This window comes from Simochromis diagramma, unplaced genomic scaffold (assembly GCF_900408965.1).
Source record: "Simochromis diagramma unplaced genomic scaffold, fSimDia1.1 OVJJ01000205.1, whole genome shotgun sequence".
Taxonomy (NCBI): Eukaryota; Metazoa; Chordata; class Actinopteri; order Cichliformes; family Cichlidae; genus Simochromis; species Simochromis diagramma.
The window spans coordinates 11830026-11853372 of record NW_024386782.1 but is presented as its reverse complement, the minus strand read 5'-3'; the positions used below and the strand labels follow the sequence as shown (position 1 = coordinate 11853372).

Genomic DNA, 23347 nt, shown 5'->3' with positions numbered 1-23347 from the left:
ATCCACAAAGTCATTTCAAAATTGCTAAGAATTAAAATAAAAATAGTAATTCAAATCCTCTCTGACGATCATGATTCATTTATTAGATAACTATTAATTTTAGCATACAGTCAGGCTGTCCAGCTCTTTGGATCTTTTTTTTAAACAGCAGCTAACGTTTATCTTTGGCATCCTCCCGTAACAAAAACAGTATCTTTACTGTTGCCATGATCGGGGCTTTTTATTATCTCAAACACAACACACAAGCTAATGGGATTCACATTTAATAGTATGGTACTGTATTTGTAAGTTATGGCATGTGCAGTGAGATATGCATCTCACACGTTTCAACTACCTGGTGTTAAATGTGACTGTTAGTATTATAAAACTGAAAAGCCCATGCTATTAACCTTGAAGCATCGACTTTCAAGCCTCTGATATGTATCTTGAATCTTATGTAATTTCAAAAACTTAATTTGTTGTTGAGAATTTTGCAGTTTATTGTCAGAGTATAGCTGGTGCCGTATCCTGCCTGCAGTGACTGCTGCAAATCCCATTTCTCAGGTGGGTTTGACGTGTTGAACCTTGAGGACACAGTGCTCACAGTTCAACTGGAGAAGGATGTTGGACAGGAACTGTGAGAGAGGAGATTATCAGTGATTATAAAGGCACGCCACATCTGATGCTGTATGATTTGTATTCAGAAATTGTTTTTCCTTACACTGGATAAAGCCTCTAAGATCACATCTTTGTTATCCCGATCAGAGGAGGAAAGTGAAGCTTTTAGATGAAAAGTCACTGTTTGGAAATCTTAAAGCAAGATACAAATAAAAATACACTTATTTAAGTACTGCAGATATTTGATGTATATAAATGTTAAAATAGATATATGGACATTTCATTGACTGTACCTTTGTCTGAGCTTGTGTCAGTTGTGGAATCCGTGTTTTTGTTGGAAATGCCAGCAATGTTTCCACTTCCTGGGAAAGATACAACACCCCTGTTATCCAGATTTGCACAGCTGTCTAACAGTCTGTATTCTTAACAGACTCTATCTAATGATATATAGCAGGTGTGTCAAACCTGCCAGAATTGGCCTGGCAAGGATTCCAATCCAACCCACTGGATGCCCTTGGAAAACGTGAGGGAGGACTTAAATTGTGGACTTTTACCTGTATTTTCATGTTTTACAACATTTCCTACTGATAGAATCGAATAGGTCTTTATTGTCATTGTACATGTACAACAAAATTGTGGAATTGTCATAAATACTTCCCTGATGGCTTTTCACATTAAATCAAAGTAATTATGTAAAAGATAAAGAATTAAATGTTAAATTAAATGTTTTTTCCACTACTTATACTAGAAATTTCTAGTATAGGCAGTTTATTTTCTTTTTAATGGATCCACAGCAACAAAAAATAGAAAGAAAAAAGAAATGCTACCACAACTACCCAACTTTTAAAATATCTTTAATTGGAGACAATTTGGGATTCCATAGTAGGAAAGTATGTTTCTTGATATACTGATATACTGCTGTTAATAATTCCACCTGTGCTTGTCCTACCAATGGTTATGAAAACTTCTGTCATGATAGACTGTAGGGTCATTCAAACAATGACCAACCTGCAACAGTGGAGACTGATGTTATGAGGTCATCTAAAGGAATAGATGCAGTAGTGCTGCTTTTTTGGCTGGTTGGTGTAGAATCAAAGACTGAAGTTGTTTCGATATCTGCTAGCGTAGCGGTGGTGCCCGCTGTTGCAGTGGAGACGACTGAAGATGTTTTCTTAATTGCTAGTGTAGATGTATCACTGCTTGTCTGGTTGGTTGCTGTAGATATTGGCACTGTGGATGCTGAAGCTGTGCTCACATTAAGTGTGTATGCTGCATTGAGCACTGGTGTGGTGATGTTTGTATCTGTATATATTATATTGTTGTTTCCAGTGGCTTGTTTTCTTGTTGGTACTTGGGTCACAACTGTAGCAGAGAAGAAAGAGTTGCATTATAAATATTCAACCCTGAATCCTCAAATTCTTACTTGTGAATGCAGACCTTGCTATTTTGCACGTTCAGTCTCACTTACATTCTGTACAGGTTGACCTGTAGTCACGGCAGCAGTCACCAAATGTCAGACATATCTGATCACAGTAACACCCCCTGAAACAACTGGAGTTTTGTCCAGGGCAGCATAGCACTGGTGGACCTGCACAGTCTGGAAACAGCACACACACCACAGCTTCTGGCATAAAACTGCATGATCAGCATGGCACATATTTGTAACTCTAATTGCAACATGCTATTTCAAAATATACTAGTAATGTATAAAAATACAAAGTAATGATCCCACAAACAGTAATCAAAAAGATGAATAACATTAAATACAGAATAAATGCAACTGTAATAAATCTGGTTGTTTGTGTGTTGTCAGATTGAGGAATTTCTAAAATGTTTTGTGGACAGGCAACAAGGTGGTTAGGGTTCAGGAGTGAGCAAGGATCACTAAATGGAATGAGAGTGGTGAAAACACTTCATTAGTTCCACATTAGATTGACAGGTGGTGACTGTGGAGGCTATTTGAGTATAATAAACTGATTGTCACGTTCAAGAAACCAGTTGATGTGAGCTTTGGGACATGGAATGTTATCCTGCTGGAAGCAGCCACCAAGATATGGTCATAAAGACACGGACAGTACTCAGGTAGCCTGTGCAGCAGCCTGATCAGTTCATACAAGGCCAGATGGAATCATGCTTTCATTTTGCTTATGTCTAAATGTCACAGTAGAAATGGGACCAGACATCTAATCTTCTTTTGTCTAATTTTGGTGAGCCTCTGAATCATGGAGCCAGTTTTCTGTTTTTAGCTGAGAGGAACAGCACTTGGTGGGGTCTTCCACTTCTGTAACCAACATATTTTTGTGCATTCAGAGATGATGCTCTCCACACCTAGGCTCTAATGAATGTTTTATTTGAGTTGCTGTTGCCTTAGCATTAGCTCAATGCAGTCTGGCCATTCTCATTTCACCTTGGGCATCAACACGGTATTTTCACCCAGAGAACTGAGCAAAAATCCCTTGAACAGGTTCACTGGATATTTTCATTGGGTATTTTCTTTTATCCTGGAATATTCCCTGTAAACGTAGAGATGTTTGTATAGGAAATTTCAATAGATCAGCAGATTCTTAAAATACTCAGACAGTCTGTCTGCACCAACAACAATGTCACATTCAAAGTCACTTATGTCAATTAAATCTCCTTTCTTCCCTATTCTGATACTTGGTTTGAGCATTGTCACCATGTCTCCATGTCTTCTTGCTTTCTTTGAGCTTTCGCCATGGCTACCTGGTGTGCCTAACAAAGTGGCTTGTGAGTGTACTTGTAGCTTCAGTAGGTGACAAAAATCAAGTTCATTATTGTAGGGTTTAGATATAGGCAGCATCTGTCGCACTGAACACGATGGCTAATTGTACAAAGATTGTTGTGGGTATTACCTGTTGGTTTAGTAGTTGGAACTGGTATTTGGGCTAGAAAAATGGAAAGACAATGACAACAATATAAAAACATATTTATATTAAAGAAACATGTTAAATTTTAAATACATATTCTTAACATACAGTTATGACTTAATTTTTCTTGCCCAACAGGTACCAAAAGCACGAGGACTTAAATACATAGTAATGATATTACTTTCCTGCCAGTTTGAAGGTTCTTCTGCATCTGTACATTGCCAGACTGTAGCATAATGGCCTTGGCATCAGCATCAGCTCAAGCACCATGATAGATATTTAGAAATTCAGATCTACTCAGTCCATTCCTGAGATATGTATTCGAGCACTAGAACCAGCTAAAGGAGGCTCAGCACAGGGAAGTAAATATCATCATCTGTCACTAATAGCAGCCTCAAGCTCCAAACCATAAAACTAGTAGTGTTAATGCTTACAAACTCAGTCTAATCTTTACTAGTTAGAATAATTTTCTTGCTGTTTTTGTTAGCTACTTAAGTGAAATCCAACAATACCAGAATTATTGACCATGCATTCACCTATATATCCATGAACTCAAACTATCAGTAACATTAAAGAGGATCCACCTGAAAACACATCAACTAATTAAAAAAATCTAAAGGATCTAAAAGTAGGTTCTACTCTTGTTAAAACAGCAGTTTGAAATTATATATAATGTCTCAAATACATTTTTGTAGTATGAAATAATTGTGCCATAACTTTTTGAAACTGTTAAATAGTAGCCAGTAGGCATAGCTTCACTTACCATCACAGAGAAACCTTAAGAAAAGAAAAATGCACAGAACAAACACATCCATGGCTCTATGTGGTGTTGCAACACTTGAGAGTAAGGATTCCACATAAACATGCCCTCATACAGATACAGACGAGCTTTTCAAGCAAGAACAGTCCTATTGTTTGCTAGAAAAAAAACAATTACCTTCCTTATCCGTATCATGTTACAGGTTTTGTGTTATTTGTTTTTCCTTCGTTTGGGTTGGTGTTCCTGCTGTACTGCAGGTGGTTAATGGGTTGTACCTTAAAAATGTACACGTGTATGCTGCTGTAGCTAAACTTGGGACCAAATGGCTGCACACAAAGCAACACAAATGTCCTTACAGTCCAGTTTTATTAGAGTAGTAAGTTCATCAGAAACCTTCAACAATGCAGGAAGTCAAAAACACCTTATGAAATGTGATCATTCACCACTTACTTTTTAATTTTTTTAATATTATCCAATGAGAATAATAGCTCAATTTACATGTAGAGTACAACGATTATATCAAATATATGTAGAAATAATTAGAAAAAGATAATTATCTAAACATTCATGAAAAAATAGATATGCTGATATTCAGAAAACATAGCCCTAAAAAGCTAGGTAAAGACAACACTTGCTGGCTAACGAAGAAAAGCCAAAATCATTACACTCATCTGTTCTTTTTTATCCATATGGAGTTTTATGTAACTCATAGTGATTAAACTCATCCACATTCAAAGACAGTGTTTCATCTGGCATTCACACTCTCCAGCTCTCTCCAAACTCTTGAGTGCTTCTGGCTATGGTACCATCTGGCTTCATCCTGTCATTTTTTTCCTGAGCATCAAAGTTTCCACACAGGCCTCCCACCTTCCTTCTATAAATGTGTGGTAGAGTAATCTCTGCAGAATAAATATGAGCGTTTAATACATTGTATGAATATGGGAAACGATAAATTATTTATTAGCTTAAAGTGGAATGACACATTAAAGAAATTACATCATCTGCTTTTGATATTGTAAACTGGCTACCTGCTGAATGGTGTCCATTAAACGCCACTGACAAGCCAAAATCAGTTTGTAGGTAGATATGAGAGGAACGCTTCCAGATCTTTAGACCACCAGTCACTGAGACGGGCATTTCCGTTGGTTTTCCATCCACCTGAAGAGGAAAAAAAATCTCTCAGTGCAATTTAAGATAACTGAAGTATATGTAGATGTCAATTCTGCTGTTCATTCCTGTATGATTATGTTTGTTGTATGAAGAGAAACATACATTTTTGTTGTGGAAAGCTTGAGTATTAGCTGAAGTCTTTCCTATATTATCAAATACGTACAAGTTATTGAGATTCTATTAGCTTTCAGTGCGTAATAGCTAATGTTAGCATGCTAGTGTGATACAATCACAAGCAAAGTACATTATAACACTTACATCTTATACTTGCTTAGTTTTAGTTCAGTACCCTTGCAAATTGAGATTCATAGGATTATATTACTCACACACAGACACAATAACATCTAGGCACCGGATAAACATGGAATATTGCCATTACTGTTTTTTACACATTGTCTCTCTTCCTCTGTCATATACCTACAAATGTTAAAGTGAAAAGAAATGCGCTATCACACAGCATAATTTAGCACATATAACATCATCTCCCTCGCTACAGTTGTAACACCTTGAAGAGAAAATGTGAAGAGGAGCTAGTTATTTCTCAGACTGATTTTACAAATGTCTGTGTGTAGGTAGCATCACACTGTGCCACAGTAAAATGCTAAGAAGTTAATGTGTTAATACATACGATCAGTTTCCGATTCTTCTTGAACTCCACAGTGTGATTGTACACTCTGATCTTAAGCTCTTGTAATCTGTGGTGCTCGTCATGTTCTTTGCTGTCATCGTCATCATCGTCATCATCATCACCTTCCCTGCTCTTCTGCTCTTCTTCACTGCTGCTGTCATTTTCATGCTGACTGTCACCGCCCTGATCTAAGACGGGCGTGTTGATGCTTTCAATGTAGATGTCTGGAAGGTTGTTTGGCAAGTTGCTGGTCCTCACCAGCACGTAAGAGTGTTCACCTTCAAAGTCATGCTTCATTTTATCAAATGTTTTATATTCAGGGTCCTTCTTGATCGTACACTCATCGAAGTCTGTCGGGAACAAGAAGAGCAGTTAAATAAATAGGAACAAAAGCATAGTTTAGGTACATTGCAGGCATGTAGACTACCTGTAGACTGGCAGTAATAATTGCCCTTTTCATTTTGAAGGCAGACAGCATTTCCATCACATTCATCTTCATCATCACAGTCAATCTTTCCTATTCCGTCATCCTTCTCACATTCACATTTCTGACTGCAGTGATCTGTGTACCACTGTTCATTGAACTGAAAAGACACAGACAGTCAACATACCACATGACCACAAGCTCATTTTCAAAATTGTCCATATTGTCAATTTGTCTTACTTGGTGTTTGGTGCCATTCTTGTCCACACAGCCACATTGTTCCAGAGGCACACAAATCTTCATTTTCATGACAAAGCCATCATCGCACACACATCCAGGAACACAAACCTCATTGTCACTACAATGTGGTGGGCCATTCAAGAAAAAACAGGTTGGACTACATGCAGGGACACAAGTGGTATAGTGACTATACCGTGGGCAAATTGGTGCTGGGGAAGGAAAGTTGTATAGAGTTGGAGAACAGATATATCCTCAGTTATAAACTTCAAATGACAGAAAAACAAAATAAAGAAAAGTTTTTGTTATATATTGAAAATGTGTTTGTTAATCCCAAAAAGTTGATTCTGTTCATCTGGATGTATCATTTTCATTGGGAGCAACACTGGATGATTGAGCATGCATCAAGACATGTGCTTGTTATTGTCTTAAGCTTAGAACTGACATACATGCACAAACATAACATGACAGCTACTGTATACATTTTAGGAAACCCAATTCAATGTTTCAATTTGTTTTTATAACTATAGACACGCAAAAAGAACTTACTTGGTACCGTCAGGGTTGTTTGTTGCGGTCTTGCTGTTGTTATAGATTGCGGTTTATTTGTTGTGGGCTGGGGTCCAACTGTGGTTGATGGTTGTGGCCCAGCTGTTGTTTCCGGCTTTAGTTGAGTTGTGGTTGATGGTTGTGGCCCAGCTGTTGTTTCCGGCTTTAGTTGAGTTGTGGTTGATGGTTGTGGCCCAGCTGTTGTTTCCGGCTTTAGTTGAGTTGTGGTTGATGGTTGTGGCCCAGCTGTTGTTTCCGGCTTTAGTTGAGTTGTGGTTGATGGTTGTGGCCCAGCTGTTGTTTCCGGCTTTCGTTGAGTTGTGGTTGATGGTTGTGGCCCAGCTGTTGTTTCCGGCTTTGACTGAGTTGTAGTTGTTGTTGGATTGACCAGTTCTGTAAGGCAAGGCAAGGCAAGGCAAGTTTATTTGTATAGCACAATTCAACAACAAGGTGATTCAAAGTGCTTTACAGAGACATTAGAAACAAGAACAAATAAAAAGCATGATTTAAAATTGATTAAAACAAGCAAATAAACTAACTAACTAATTAACAAACAAACAAACAAACAAACAAACAAACAAACAAAACAGTATATAAAATCAAAACAGATAAAATCAGAACAGTAGATAAAATCAGTAGTTAAATGTAAGTTTTGAAATTTAAGCTTAAAAGTGTGGATTTGGTGCTTTATTCAAATGCAGCTGAGAACAGGTGAGTCTTCAACCTGGATTTAAATAAACTGAGTGTTTCAGCTGATCTGAGGCTTTCTGGGAGTTTGTTCCAGATATAAGGAGCATAAAAGCTGAATGCAGCTTCTCCGTGTCTGGTTCTGACTCTGGGAACTGATAAAAGACCGGATCCAGATGACCTGAGGGATCTGGAAGGTTCATACTGGGTCAGGAGGTCATTGATGTATTTTGGTCCTAAACCATTCAGAGCTTTATAGACCAGCATCAGAACTTTAAAGTCTATCCTCTGACGGACAGGCAGCCAGTGTAAAGACCTCAGAGCTGGACTGATGTGGTCCACTTTTTTGGTCTTAGTGAGGACTCGAGCAGCAGAGTTCTGAATGAGCTGTAGTTGTCTGACTGATTTTTTAGGTAGACCTGTAGAGATGCTGTTACAGTAATCAAGCCTACTAAAGATGAATGCATGGACTAGTTTTTCCAGGTCCTGTTGAGACATCAGATCTTTTATCCTTGAAATATTCTTGAGGTGATAGTAAGCTGACTTTGTTATTGTCTTAATGTGTTTTTCTAAGTTTAGGTCTGCATCCATCACTACACCCAAATTTCTCGCCTGGTTTGTGGTTTTTAGATGTATAGATTGAAGTTCTCTGGTGACCTGTAATCGTTTTTCTTTGGCGCCAAAGACTATTACCTCAGTTTTGTTTTTGTTTAGCTGGAGAAAATTGTGGCACAACCAGTCATTGATTTCCTCAATGCATTTACCAAGAGCCTGTACAGGGCCTCGGTCTCCTGGTGACATTGTGATATATATTTGTAACAATATTTCACAGTCCGGTCTGTCATTTAGATTGTCAGATAGTGTTTGGACTGCACAAAATATAGTTAGGACATTAGGATTACCTGCACAGCGCCCATGATAAAGTGACACATCATCTACTGCCACATCAGACTGAGTATTCGAACCTCTTCGTCCTTCAAATATAATCTAAAAGTAAAGAGGTTACTGTTACATGGCACTATACTTGTGATGGTATACAGAGTGATTAGGTTACACTTAAATTAAAAGTATTGGACTGTTATTTATTTGCAGTGCAGTTTTCCAACATCAGATAGGTCTAATAAAGAAATGTCTCTGATAGGTAACACACCTGGAAAGTGTCTGTTGCTGTAATGTCCACCTGAGCCAGGTGCCACATATTTCCTTGGTCATTCTGCTTCCTCCAAATCTGATTGGCTATTCTGTTTTGGAGCAGGTAAACATGGAGGCCCATTGTGTCTGCTGAGCCGTACATATGGTACCAGAACTGCAGACACTGAGGTCCAGAGTCAGAGCACTCAGAGCTGATGAAACGCGCTGTGTCTCCATATGATGCACTGTTGGCGTCAATGTAAAGATAGTGGCCACCTGAATAGGGACATACATTTTTAGACAATAATATTGAGAATGATTCAGTAAATTACACATGTTCAAGTCATTTACATGGTTAAAACTGCTTGTTAAATTTCTTTGCATCGACATTTTTAACATTAAACTGAAAAAAGGGAAAAAAGAAAACTATAATAAAACAAAAATAAAGAAATAACTAACGATCAAATGGTTTTAACAATGCAACTATGGTTAATATTAAACAGAAAATTAGTGTGTGGTTTACTTATTTTTTTCCTGCAAAAATAACTGTTTCTGGCTTGTGTCAGAAAGCTAATTACCTCCTGTGGTGTGATCTGAAGATGGTCCAGTATTGATCGTAGGAGTGGAGCCACTCTGTCTTGTCCAATCAAAAGCATCAGTTATCATCTGATTCCACTGACATAAATCTTGCTCAAAATCACAGTGGATCTGGCATGCTGTTAAAAAAGAGAAAGAAATATGATTACATCATTGATACAGTAATTTTAGATATCACGTAATGGATTTGTAAACCAGAATAAACTAAAATGGGAAACAAGAGCTGCTCTAAAATTATTACTATACCTGGCTGCAGAGGTGGCCGGTTATCTGGAGCTTCAGTAACATTGTTCTTATTAATTAGGTTGGTTGTTTCCTCCACTACGGGAGGGACAGTGATATTTATTATCGGTGGTTGGAAGGTAGCAGTGAGCATAGGAGGCTGTGGAGCTGCAGTGGTTTGGACAGGGACTCTTGGGGGCGCTGTGGTATTAAGATCAGGTCTTGCTGATTGTGTTGTAATTCCACCTACCAGATCTGCAACAGTTTAACAATGTTATTAAGTGTCTACATAGAAAGTTGGAAACAGCTTTTCAAACCTGGTAAAGTATATTTTGTTTTTTATATGCTCCTTACCTGAGCAGCGGCCGTGATAAAGCTTCAAATCATCTATGGCCACATCTGACTCATCATTGGATCCTCTGCGCCCCTCAATAATGATCTAAATAATAAAATTAAATTGAATGATACATTTGCAGGATAATTTTTATAACCACAAAGCAGGCAACACTCCATGGTTTGAAATAGGTCACCTGAAAAGGTGTGGTTGGTTCAATGTCCACTTGAGCCAGGTGCCACATATTTCCTTGGTCATTCTGCTTCCTCCAAACCTGATTGGCTATTCTGTTTTGGAGCAGGTAAACATGGAGGCCCATTGTATCTGCTGAGCCATACATATGGTACCAGAACTGCAGACACTGAGGTCCAGAGTCAGAGCACTCAGAGCTGATGAGACGAGCTGTGTCTCCATACGATGCACTGTTGGCTTCAATGTAAAGATAGTGGCCACCTGAACGGGGGCATACAATCAGTAAGTTAAAGATATGCTTTTAGGCAATAACACTGAGAATAAATAAGTACAGAAGTTAATTTACAAGCCATTTGCACTTGTTGCTAAAACTGCCTCATAAAGTTTTTCATACTGAATGGAAAAAAAACCAAACAAAAAAAACAAATCACCAAACTGGCTTTAATGGTGTTACTGTTTTATTCGGGAAGTTTAACACTATATAACCTCAGTATATTAACTTTATTTGCCCAATGTCAGAAAGCTAATTACCTCCTGTGGTGTGATCTGTAGAAGGTCCTGTATTGATAGTAGGAGTGGAGCCACTGTTTCTTGTCCAATCAAAAGCATCTGTGATCAACTGATTCCACTGACATAAATCTTGCTCAAAATTACAGTGGAATTGGCACACTGTTCAAAAAAGAAAAATATGATTATATAAGGCATAGAATAATTCTAGACATGAAATATCCATCCATCCATTCTCTTCCTCTTATCCTTATCAGGGGTGGGGAACTGGAGCCTAACTGAGCTCCCATTGGGTGAGAAGCAGGGTACACACTGGACAGGTCACCATTATATTGCAGGGCTAATACAGACAGACAACCATTTGCACTCACATTCACACCTATAGGAAATTTACAATCACCAATTAACCTAACCCCACTAACTGCATGTCTTTGGGCTGTAGAAAGAAGCCACAGTACCCCGAGAGAACCCACACAAACATGGGGAGAACATGCAAACTGCACACAGGAAGGCGTGTTGGAGTCAAACTCATGACTTTTATGTAGTGAGTCAACAGTGCTAACCACCACCCCACACTGCTGCACAAATAATGGATGTGTAAACTATTATCTGTTAGAGTATAAATGGGACATTGAAGTGTTACTGTGAAATTATTACTATACCTGGCTGCAGAGGTGGCCGGCTATCTATTATCGCTGGTTGGAAGGTAGCAGTGACCATAGGAGGCTGTGGAGCTGCAGTGGTTTGGACAGGGACACTTGGGGGCGCCATGGTATTAAGATCAGGTCTAGCTGATTGTGTTGTAATTCCACCTACCAGATCTGCAACAGTTTAACAGTGTTATTAAGTGTCTGCATAGAAAGTGAGAAACACCTTTCTAAACCAATAATGGTATGTTATGATATATAAACCTTTTACCTAAGCAGCGGCCGTGATAAAGCTTCAAATCATCTATGGCCACATCTGACTCATCATTGGATCCTCTGCGCCCCTCAATAATGATCTAAATGATAAAATTCAATTGAATGATATGTTTGCAGGATAATTTTTTATAACCAGAAAGCAGGCCACACTCCATGGTTTGAAATAGGTCACCTGAAAAGGTGTGGTTGGTTCAATGTCCACTTGAGCCAGGTGCCACATATTTCCTTGGTCATTCTGCTTCCTCCAAACCTGATTGGCTATTCTGTTTTGGAGCAGGTAAACATGGAGGCCCATTGTATCTGCTGAGCCATACATATGGTACCAGAACTGCAGACACTGAGGTCCAGAGTCAGAGCACTCAGAGCTGATGAGACGAGCTGTGTCTCCATACGATGCACTGTTGGCTTCAATGTAAAGATAGTGGCCATCTAGAAAAGGTGATTGAAAACATTAAAGATATAATAATATAAGGAATAAGTTCACCGTTACATCATATCTTTAGATGTATTATGGTTTTATTAACTGTCAGTGTAAATTTTACATCAAATCTTACCACCAGTGTGGTCAGCAGAGGGGCCCGTCATTAAAGTGGGGGTAGAACCTCTTTGCCAGGTCCAGTCAAAAGCATCTGTAATCGTCTGGTCCCAGCTACAAAGGTTGCTTTCAAAGTTACAGTCAAGATTGCAGACTAAAGGGAAACATTTGGAGAAAAAAATAGCATGAGTCATGAGATACTTGCTAAACTTCCTAAAAGTGAACCCTAGTTACCATTAGAATCTGCACACTCAGTACATGAACAAGATGTAAATGTTAATTTTTAACTTAACATAAGGTTTTATGATGCAGAAACACATGACTTGTAAAATATAACTTCCTGTGTATTTACTTTGGTGTAAGGGGAGCATTTCTGTAGTTGTAGAAGGCTTAGATCCACTTCCCAGGGCTGGAAAGCTACCTAAATAAAAACAACACTGACTTTTGGTAAACTCTGTCACATCAGTTATGCTAAAGAAGTTTATATCTTAAATGATTTACTTTCCAAACTGTTTACAACAGTATTGCATAGTTCCATATTTATTAAGCACCTACAGTTTGCTTTGCCTTTGTTACCTGAACATGAGCCAAAATGGACAGATATGTCATCTATGGCCACATCTGACTGATAATTAGAGCCTCGAATTCCTTCTATTATAATCTGAAAGGCATAAGAAGAAAACAGAATTCTAAATTAGGATATCAAGTCTTGATTTCCAGCAAGCCCTTCATACATTTCTTATGTTCATGTATTGTCAAACTCACTTGGAATGGACCAGACACTTTGACATCAGCTCTTCCCAGATGCCATTCTGGTCCCTGGTTGTCCATCATGGACCAGAGCTTTGTTGTTTTACTGTCTTTCAGCAGGTAGATATTAAGAGCCATGGCTGTGGCTGAACCATACATATGGTACCAGAAATACAGGCAGAGTGGTCCGTTAAAATTACACGCCGAGCTCATCAAACGGGCAGAGTCTCCATGAGTTACACTGTCTCCCTCAAGGTACATGTAGAAACCAGCTATGGAAAAGTTGAATATTACACATTAAGTATAAACAATGTTATGAAACCAACCAAAATAGACCCCAACCTCTAAAAAGGAAAAACAACAGAAGTAACAGACTGGTTTTACCTCCAGTGGTGTGGTCTTGGTTTGGACCTGTTAAATTTGTTGGTGTGGGTCCAGAGTGTTTTGTCCAATCAAAAGTGTCCTGCATAAGCTGCTCCCACCCACACAGATCTTTTTCAAAATTGCAGTTCAAGGGACAAACTATAGAAAGCAAAATGTAAATAATGGATGAAAGAAACAAACAATGGAAATGCTGATTTATGAGTTAATAATAATTTCTGAGATACAGTGCTTTTAAACTGAAAAAAACTTTAATATCCCATCTAATGTGTCGAAGGTTATACCTCAGGTCAGCAAAAGAACTAAAATATATTTACACTTCTATTAAATATTGGCACATATAAAGCAAGCAAGCTTATTAGCTTAGCTAATATTTGTTTTGAAATGATTATTTGTAAACTGTATCACGTCACTTATTCAAACTAGTCCCCGATAAACGTTCTAAACTGTGAATGCTCTTACAAGTTTGATCTGGTGTTGGAGAAGCAGTTGTTGGAGGAGCTGTTGAGGTAGAAAGGCCTTCTGAAATTGGATGAAAACACACACAGTTAACACAACCTATCTAGACATCCTACTGTATATTTACTTGTATGATAATAACAGTGTCATCCTCATATTTGATGCAAATACCCACCACAGGCTGTGCCAGTCTGCCAATTTGGAAGTTCAACTCCTGAAACCTGGCATGCTGTTGCATAGGACTTCAGAGATTCACAGAGTGTGTGTTGGTCGCCGCTCGTAGCACAGTAGTCATACACACAACTATTGAGGTAGATGCTTGGGTGAATGTGTTCATGACAGGGCATGAAACCACTGCCAAACAGCACTGAACACTCATTGTAGGCTGTATCCCTCTCATCCTTGTCACAGAGTCTTGGATTGTTTGGACGAGCTAAACATCTGAGAAAATTTAGACAAACAGAGATTAGTTACTTCTAGATTATACTGTACATGGGCGTAACTTTGTGCTGAACATTGAGGGGGTCAAGACCTCTATCTAAATAAATAAATAAATCTGGGTAAACTCCCAGATGATTAAACATGCAACTATCTTGCTGGTAATAACTGAAATGGATAAAGAAAATCAACAGCCTATCTATGCAAGATAATTCATAATTTTATTGGGGGGGGGGGGGGGGGTAATATTAGCTGGGTCTGATTATTGGGAGGGGGGTCATAACCCCCCTAGAAATTACGCCCCTGATACTGTATAAAACATGTTGATGTAATTTTAAATAAATTACGATGCATAAAGAAAAATATATGCTAGTGTGTGAGTTTAGTACATTGGCTAGCCAAGGCACCAGGTTGTATTCACTCAAAAAAAAAAAAACTTTTCACCCTTAATATGCATGATGCGACCATTCTGAGTAAAAAGAAGCTGAAACATATAAAATCAAAGGTTTATTTATTCAAATACTCAATCTTCAAGGAAAACGTGCTTTGTATAAACTGAATATATACACATCAAGTAAATTTAATTTGACCAGATTCATTTCAACATTTTACATGGAACACTTACATAATACGTAATTTAATTATTTAAAGTCAGCAGTTTTTGAAGAAATACGTGCTCCCTGCAGTTGTCTGACAAGCTGAGCAGATTTTTAGATGTTGGCTTGAAATAAAATACCTCCCTCTGTTGTGACTGAACTGCAAATCCTGCATGTGTGTCTATTTCATGATTTGCCGTGATAGCAGGTTGAGTTATTACGTTGTGAATGCAATGTAATAACCCCCACCCAGCCACAAAGACACTCAGAATCTGCTTAGATTGCTAACATACAACAACAATGCTGGCATGCTCAGGCTTAGCAGGTGATGTTCACTGATTTTACTAAACATGTTATGTTGCTTATTAGTATGAAAGAAAAAGCACAATTCAGGCTCATTGGAGAGTAAACGCTGCCACTCTGCTGGCGCTAAAAAATGCAGTCATTTTACTAGCTTTTGTTTTTTTCAATACTATGCTGGTATATTTAGGTACAAAAGTGCCATACTGGTACCCAAATGTTTGCTGTTACTGTGTACAGTATTAAAATAACTCACTCAGAGTTGTTTGGGACCCTCCAGCTGTCACCAAACTCAAACACTTCTGACACGTTTTGGCCTCCTGGAGTTACAAAGTCATCGTCCTGGTATCCAGAATAAGTGCCACACAGTCCGCACAGTTCATATTTGTAGTGCTCATCCACCTGCAGAAACAGTCTGTTCTCTCCATCTATGTGCATTTTGAAGCCAAAAGTTGTCTCCAAGATGATATGATTATTCTTCACATACACCCATACTGAGCCATATGTCCCGCTGGTGGAATACGGCAGTTGGACTTGCTTATAACTGACCTAAAGAAAGGACAGTCTTTTAATAATTGAAATTATTTTGCATGTTGTTTTACATAAAGTAGAAATAATATTTTCTTGAAATAGTTAGGTTAGTGCTACCAGTGACCTACTAACTAACTAAAGTATAGCCCTTTAGCTTGCTTAAGTTCCAGGTTGTAAACAGCTGACTTCCTCTAACGATCTGACACAACAGTAACTGACCTCTAAAAACGTGTGAAAGTCATCTGCCACTGTCATTAATGAATTACAGGAGATAATGCAGAACAAAAGAAGTCCTTGTGCAGTAAAATGTAAGCTGTAACTAATCCCAGATCACTGTTCTTGAAAACAGCCCTGTTGAATTTAAAGGGGAAGAAATGTTTTCAGTGGTGTTAAAGAGAGAATTGCTTTCTTACATAGACCTCTCCGCTTTGATTCAAGATGAGATACAGATCCTCGACTTGGAGAGCCACGGCTTGAAGCTTGGATCTGGTGAAGTTCTGAAGGGGGGGATGGGTGTTGTGTCCAGATACTGTGAACTGGACTGAGCTTCCTCCACCACATGTGGTGGTCAATATGTAACTGCATCCCCCTTGAAAGTCATATGCCAGACCGTCAAAGGTGATGTAGTGTGGATCACCGTACACACTGCAGGTGGTGGGTTTGAAAAGGAAGCAGCCTTTGACCCCATCTTTAACCTTACAAACTTCATTGTCTGCACATTGCATTTGAGTGCACTGCATATTGTTATTACCCATACACTGACACTGTTGCACACAATCTCCTTCCACCAGTGTTTCTCCTTTCTGCAGGCAGAACAGAGTTATGTGAATAAATTACTGTGAAATTGAATATGTGAATAAGAAATTGTGTTGTGTTCATTTACCTCACTTACCTCATAGTGTTTTCCATTATACCAGCACCCGCAGTCTTCTGCTGGGACACACTTTTCCCCACTGAGTTTGAAGCCAGAATCACACTCACATCTTGCCTCACAGCTTCCACAGGAGCCAGCTATATCCAGACTGGAGCACACCTCGGGACAGCCATCAGCACACGAGTTATAGTGGCTGTTCTCACCGCACTGAATGGCTGAGGGGATCCGAGAAAAAGACAGGAAAGAGTGCATGACCTTTACTGTTATCAGTTATTATTTGCCACTGTGCGCTCTATTTTGAAAAGGAGGAAGAAAACAAAAGCAGGATTTAATAACGCAACATACGGCAGATTGTGGAGTTCCTCAACATGGGTACTGCAATGCCAGCTTTATTGCAGATATCAATATAGACCTGTAGCGTCTCACATAGCACGGCTTGGTCACCATGAGTAGAACACATGGCAAACACGCAGCCTCTGATATAGCTGTCTGCCCCTACAACTGATAAGCAGTCAGCAAAGGGACCAGTAGTAGAGAATAAGCCTCCACAGTACAGCTCGCTGGCATACTCTGCCTCCTCCAGTGGGTCACACTGAGGGAATAGAATGGTTTCACAGGAAGAGGCAGTTTTCCCAGTCTGCCAGCTTTCAGCCAAAGCTGTTGCGTTTTGTGAATCGAGGTTCCTAAAGTCATCTTCTTTGAGGTGGTTAAAGTTGCCACACATGCCACAGACTTTATCAGAATAGGTTGATGGGAGGGTGACGTGGACCACACCAGTGCTGTCAAATGAGACTGTAAGACCAAAAGTGGTTGCCAGCACAATAGTGGTAGGGGTGCTCCTGATGTTGACAGTGTCGCTGTTAAGGCTTAGTGGAAGCTTTCTCCAGATCCCATTAATCTGAAAAACAGTGTTAGTTTAGCCTTTTTTACCAGTTGCCATACACAATATGGACTTATTGCATTTGAAAGTTTATATAAAAGAAGGCACTTAGAAGATAGCTGTGCTTACAAAGGCCAATATGACCCATTAGTCCTTTGTCAGTGGCAATAAAATCTGCCCTTTATGCATTTATGGGAATCGCTGGATTTGGTGCTTTACTTGGCTCAGTGGTCATTACTTCATAATGGCGAGGCAAAAGGAAGTGCAGTTGTATGAACAGTAGTTATGGATTATGAAGTTTACAGAGCAGTATAAAACAGAAAATGTGAATACATAATACTATATTTTTATTAGGGAAATAGCTGTTAGCAAACAGATATTCGTTCAGTAGTTGACAGTGGCTTTGTTTACAAAATATTGACTTCCTTAGCAATGTAAAATACTCAAATTGTCTTCATATGTATGTGTCAGAAATGTACTCTTCAGTGTTTGTAAATGTTAAATGCTGGGATAATTAGTAATTAACTGTGCCATAAATGTCTTCCATACATATAAGTAACTCACCACAACCCGGTCTGTTTGGCTTTTCAGCAGAGACACCCTGTAAATCCTCATGTTAATATTGATCTTCTGGACCTCTGGCAGAGATGTGTTATCATTCTGCGCATTGACCACTTCCACAGCAAACATGGGCAGGGTTTCAGTGGGTGAGCAGGTCTTAGCCAGAACATAAGTGCAGGCGGTCGTGAAGCGGAACAATACTCCATCAAAAGTGCTGCCGTCTGCGTGACTGTGTATAGTGCACATCCCAAAGGTAGAAGTCCCATTGGGGCCTCTTCTTTGAGGACCACAGAGTTGGCCTTCAGGGCAGTGAGAGGGAAAGCAGGAGAGCTGGCCAGCAGAACAGAGGCAGCGGGTGGTCTCATCTGTCCATATCTCTACGTTCGATTCACACTGTCGCCCTGTTGGGGTGACCATATTAACAGCTTATCGACACCTATGTAGGATTAATAACATTAAAAAACTGTATTCAGTTTTAATACTGTAGTTCAGAATATTTTCTAAAACATCCTCATCAAAAAAATGTCTTTGTGACAATTCTTATGACACGTCTTCTGTTTTTATGTACCGCACAAAGGTTATTATGAATACAGTTCAACCTTTTAATTGATTTGTGGCACTAGAGCTGTTGTTGAGAAGTTTAATTTGGTAAATACTTACCACAGGAGCCTTTTCTTACACCTATCTGTTTAAATGTGATCTCTTTCTCTATGGACAATCCTTGAACCACTTCAAACACAACCTAATATATAAAAAAGGTAATTTATTTAAGGACATGCTATAGAATATTTATATTATGACAGTACAGTTCTAATGTGTGCTGCTATGTTTTATTTTACCTGAGTCCTGGACTCAGTGATGTTCAGGGGCACAAACGCTTGCCTCCATGCATTCTGAGGGAGAGCAGGAGAGGTCCAGATTTCTACTGAACCAACGCTGTTTTTTAGCAAGACACGAAGTTCAGACCCATTAGCTGCAACTGGGACAAGGTACCAGAACTCTAGACAAGCCTGGCCCTCAATCCCTAGTGGACCACTCTCTGAAACATTCACTGCAAAATCCCCTGGAGGAGAAAAAGACAAAAAAGAAAACTTAATACGCTACATATTTTAAATGCTGATATGTGCTGATAATATATATTTAACAGAAACAGCTCTTCATCTTTGTTCTTGTAATTAAACAAGTACTGCCTTGTACTGAACATCTGCTGTGAAATAGCTGTAGCTGTAGAAGCTGTCTGTTTGTGTTGCTGTAGCTACTAAATTTGAATCTCATGTGTAAGCTCTCTGTTTGAGTGCTCCCAGGAAAACACCAGGTTGTAAAAGGATATAGCCTATTTCAGATCAATTTGTGATAATGTGGTGAGACACGAATACAATCACAGCCTGTGTGTAGATTAAAACAGAACTGTGGATGGATGTTCCAGATATTTCGCCAAAGGTTGGGACAAAATTAAAGGTTAATTAATTCATTCAACTTATCTCTCAGAGCCAGAGTGAACCCAGAACTGTAAATTGGCTTGATGACTTCAAAAAGCACACGTTTAGTTTTCAGTTCAGGCTACTGTTTTCTATTAAATATAATTGTCTTCACCTGCTCCTTTTTCACTCGCCGGCCACTCACAGTTCAGATTGGCATGTCTGTCATCAAAACACTGTATAACGTATTCTAAAGGAAACAAAAAGTGAAATACATCATTATGTACAACATGTTTGATTTGAGTTCTTATCTAAAGCAGGTCAGGTAATTATGAAATTCTTAAAGGTCTTAATAACTGCGCTACATCGTACCTGAATGTGCCCTCCACTCCGGTAAAGTAATTGATAGGAAGTCATTTTCAGCTCTGAAATAGGAAATTAATGACCAATAACCAATGTAACAAAATAAAGGACTGAGTTAAAAACTTGACTAAAAACTTTCTTTGTTTTAATTTAAATAAACTAAACTAAAATATTATTAATCACAGATAAACTAAAAAAATTTAAATGATCTTGAAACCCACCTGCATTGAGTCCCTGTCTGAGTTAGAAAGAGAACAGCCACTGTGACCACCAAATCTGTACGTATGCCTCCAAGCATAGCTGATCCTTTAATAGCAACCTCTCGGCTGCTCTCCTGTTGCTAAAACTCTTTTTCTCTTTGATGAGTTGAAGAATGAATGATGAGCAGTAACTGCTGTTAAGCCTTTTGGTGGAAGCACAGCTTAAGCGACTGTTTGAATGCGAGCGCAAGCCTGTAGTTTTTGTCTTGTTCTCAAAATAGAGCTTTGGGTTTAGGTATTTATCCCTTTTATTTGACCACCTGACCAGGTAACCTCAGCAGTGGGAGGAGAAAGAGGACAGCAGGGCATCAAGGCATGAAAGGGGTTGGACTAGCATAAAAATGTTGTAAAGGTGACGACAACCCTACCGCTATTTTGGTAAACAGTGCTAAGTGAGGTCAAGGTTTAGTGTTGCCATGCCATAAAAGGTTCTAGAGCAAGGTAAGTGCACATAGACATACGCTTACAAAAACATAAATGAGCCCATAAACTCAAAAAAGAAACAATTAGTTTTAGAAATAACTGTTTAGATAGTGCTGATACATAGTATAGTTTATAAGTGTGTTAGAAAAAGTTGAGGTGATGTGGAAGAATACAACAAATTTAGTAAAGCACAGCTTGTATAATAAGCTATTATGTAATTGGACCCAGATAAGCAACATAGCAGAACAAAGTTTCAAAAATGCAACCAAGTAGGACAGGAACCCCGAGTCTAGATGCTGGTTAAGTTGGAGATACAGCTGGAGACACTGATGAGGTTCTCTGAGGGATTAGGTGGAGATGGGGAGAAGGTGGGTCACACAAATGAGAGTCTGAAAAGTGGAATAACAGAATAGCACTGAGATTTAAAACACAGGGAACAGAGTCAGATTGGCTCTCAGTAGGCACACAAGAAAATTATTGGATCAGCGTGATTGAGAGAAGTTTGAATTGAGCGACTTGAGCCTTTCTCAGCTGTCACAGGCCTGGATTCACCCTGGAACTGTGGCCAGTCCATTACAGAGCTAACACAGACAGACAATTAGCTACACTCTGCCACATCCACATCTAAAATCTAGATTTGTGTTGTCACACCTGTACTGTTTTGTCTGTTTAAATAGAACTATAGAACTTTATAGGTTCATTCCCTCCCCAGATCTTAACGGTAATCACACATAGGTACAAAACAAAACAACTGCACTGAGATGCACTGGAAGAGATAGTCTCTACTCACCTCTTCAGATTTAAAAGGAACTCTAGAGTAGAGATGGACCGATCCGATATTACATATCGGTATCGGTCCGAAACTGACATAAATTACTGGATCGGATATCGGAGAGAAATAAAAAAATGTAATCTGATCCATTACACAGTCTGTTTGACCTGCTCCCCTCAGGCAGGAGGCTCCGGTCCATTCGCACCAGAACCTCTCGCCATAAGAACAGTTTCTTCCCCTCTGCTGTTGAACACATGAACAATAACCGTATGACTGTTCCCACCACTAACACATGACCCTACGCTGTGTTCACTGCATCATTCCATGTTTGGCACTGATCACCACCTGCACTCATATATATATCATGTATATATCTATCTATCTACTTAGCACTTTTAATTCTTATTCTCATTTTTATTTTCATGTCTATTTAAGCTTAATTTATAACAGTATTTATAACAGTATGTTTGCACTGAAGCACCGCAGCAATTTCCTAATGTTGTAAACCCGCTCAACATTTGGCAATAAAACCCTTTCTGATTCTGATTCTGATTAAATATAAAAAAAGCACCTCACAAAACTTGCAACATGGTGTAACTCGGCTCATAACCGTAGCACCTTGGAGCAGCGTGCTCACGTGATAGAGCGGCTGTATTTGTAGCCTCGCTACCAAACCGGCATTTCATCTCCGATGAAGTGATCCCAGAGAGAAGTAAAGCAAGTGTGTAAGTTCATCTCTGAATGTTTGTAAAGCATTCCCACGTTAAGCTTAACAACCGATATATGGAGCGACTGCCTCTTCTTGCTGCTACTTCAATCATGAAACTGATCAATGATCAGCTGATTGGCTTTTCTGTCGCGAGTCCGTCTCTCTTCTTTGTTTTTGGCCCACTTCCCGCCAGAAAGAGGAAACCAGCGGCTGAACAACAGCAGCATGTTTAACCTTGATAAGCTGTTGTTAGAATTTATTTAATATTACTTTCTACACCAGGATCCTTTTCTACGCAGCTGACGGCTGGTAACTGTGCAGGGGCGGATCTAGCAAAGTTTAGGCAGGGGGACCGATAGGGCATGAACAGGGAAAAGGGGGCACAAAGACATACTTTTCTTTCTTATTCTCATTTAAAATGTCTAGCTTTTAATAAATAATTATCTGAATCTTACACCCAAAGTTTTAATCTGATGTAAAATATATAGAAGTCCATTACTGTATATAGTAACTGTTAAGTCTAATATACCCTAGTAAGCTATACTACTTTTTCCTTTGGGAAGATACCATCTGTGCAGTTTGCAATTCTGTAGAAGAAAGATGTTGAATCTATTTAATTATTCTTGAATAATAATTTATTTCTGTGCATTTTTTTTCCACACTGCATCAAATTAAAGTTGATTTCGTCGATTAAGCATCATGAGGTGGAGGGTGGGGGGTGGTTCCCTATTTTTTTTTTTTGCTGGGAGTTTGCAACCCTATTAGTTAGGTAGCTTAATATTTCTGCTAAGTACTCTTTAAAATACCAGAATAGGGAGGATTGAGTAGGTTTAAGTTTATTAGATTGATCAGTGTTGCTGAACTATGAAATATTTTGGGTGCAGTGTATTTTTTACATACAAGTATAACAGAATAGCTTTAGTGTTGTTGTTTATTTAAACTTGAGTATGAACTTATACAAAATGCAGCAAGATATTAAAAAAACAGTTTTATTGATTAAAAAACACTATATCGGATTCATATCGGTATCGGCTAATATCCAAATTTATGATATCGGTATCGGACATAAAAAAGTGGTATCGTGCCATCTCTACTATAGAGTGCCTTGTTTATGGCTAGAATTTGATCTGATGACTACTGGGTGTACATTGCATGTTTGAACTGAATGCTCTCCTATGGCCAGGTGTGTTTTGCATACTTGGTTGCTGCAGAGCAGGGGCGGAGCGTGGGGGTGGCTTACTGGGCTTAAGC

The 23347-nt window shown here is 38.9% G+C and overlaps 1 protein-coding gene across 1 annotated transcript; it reads right to left on the bottom strand.

Annotated features, from left to right (window-relative positions):
- Window positions 1-1938: 1938 nt before the first annotated feature.
- LOC120727896 (zonadhesin-like) lies at window positions 1939-21510 on the bottom strand. The gene is made up of 36 exons (XM_040022502.1): window positions 20154-21510; window positions 19942-19994; window positions 19745-19819; window positions 18991-19214; window positions 18812-18893; window positions 18155-18552; window positions 17056-17608; window positions 16729-16925; window positions 16250-16639; window positions 15562-15854; window positions 14147-14412; window positions 13975-14034; window positions 13516-13653; window positions 13147-13403; window positions 12958-13042; window positions 12734-12802; window positions 12401-12535; window positions 12019-12275; window positions 11842-11926; window positions 11586-11744; window positions 10948-11085; window positions 10421-10677; window positions 10245-10329; window positions 9915-10145; window positions 9650-9787; window positions 9091-9347; window positions 8843-8927; window positions 7254-7646; window positions 6708-6916; window positions 6471-6627; window positions 6044-6393; window positions 5274-5403; window positions 4249-5144; window positions 3471-3503; window positions 2066-2194; window positions 1939-1959 (listed from the first exon to the last, which is right to left on the bottom strand). The coding sequence occupies exons 1-33, from the start codon at window positions 20228-20230 to the stop codon at window positions 5002-5004; spliced, it is 6426 nt and encodes a 2141-aa protein (XP_039878436.1). The 5' UTR covers window positions 20231-21510; the 3' UTR covers window positions 1939-1959; window positions 2066-2194; window positions 3471-3503; window positions 4249-5001.
- Window positions 21511-23347: the final 1837 nt, after the last annotated feature.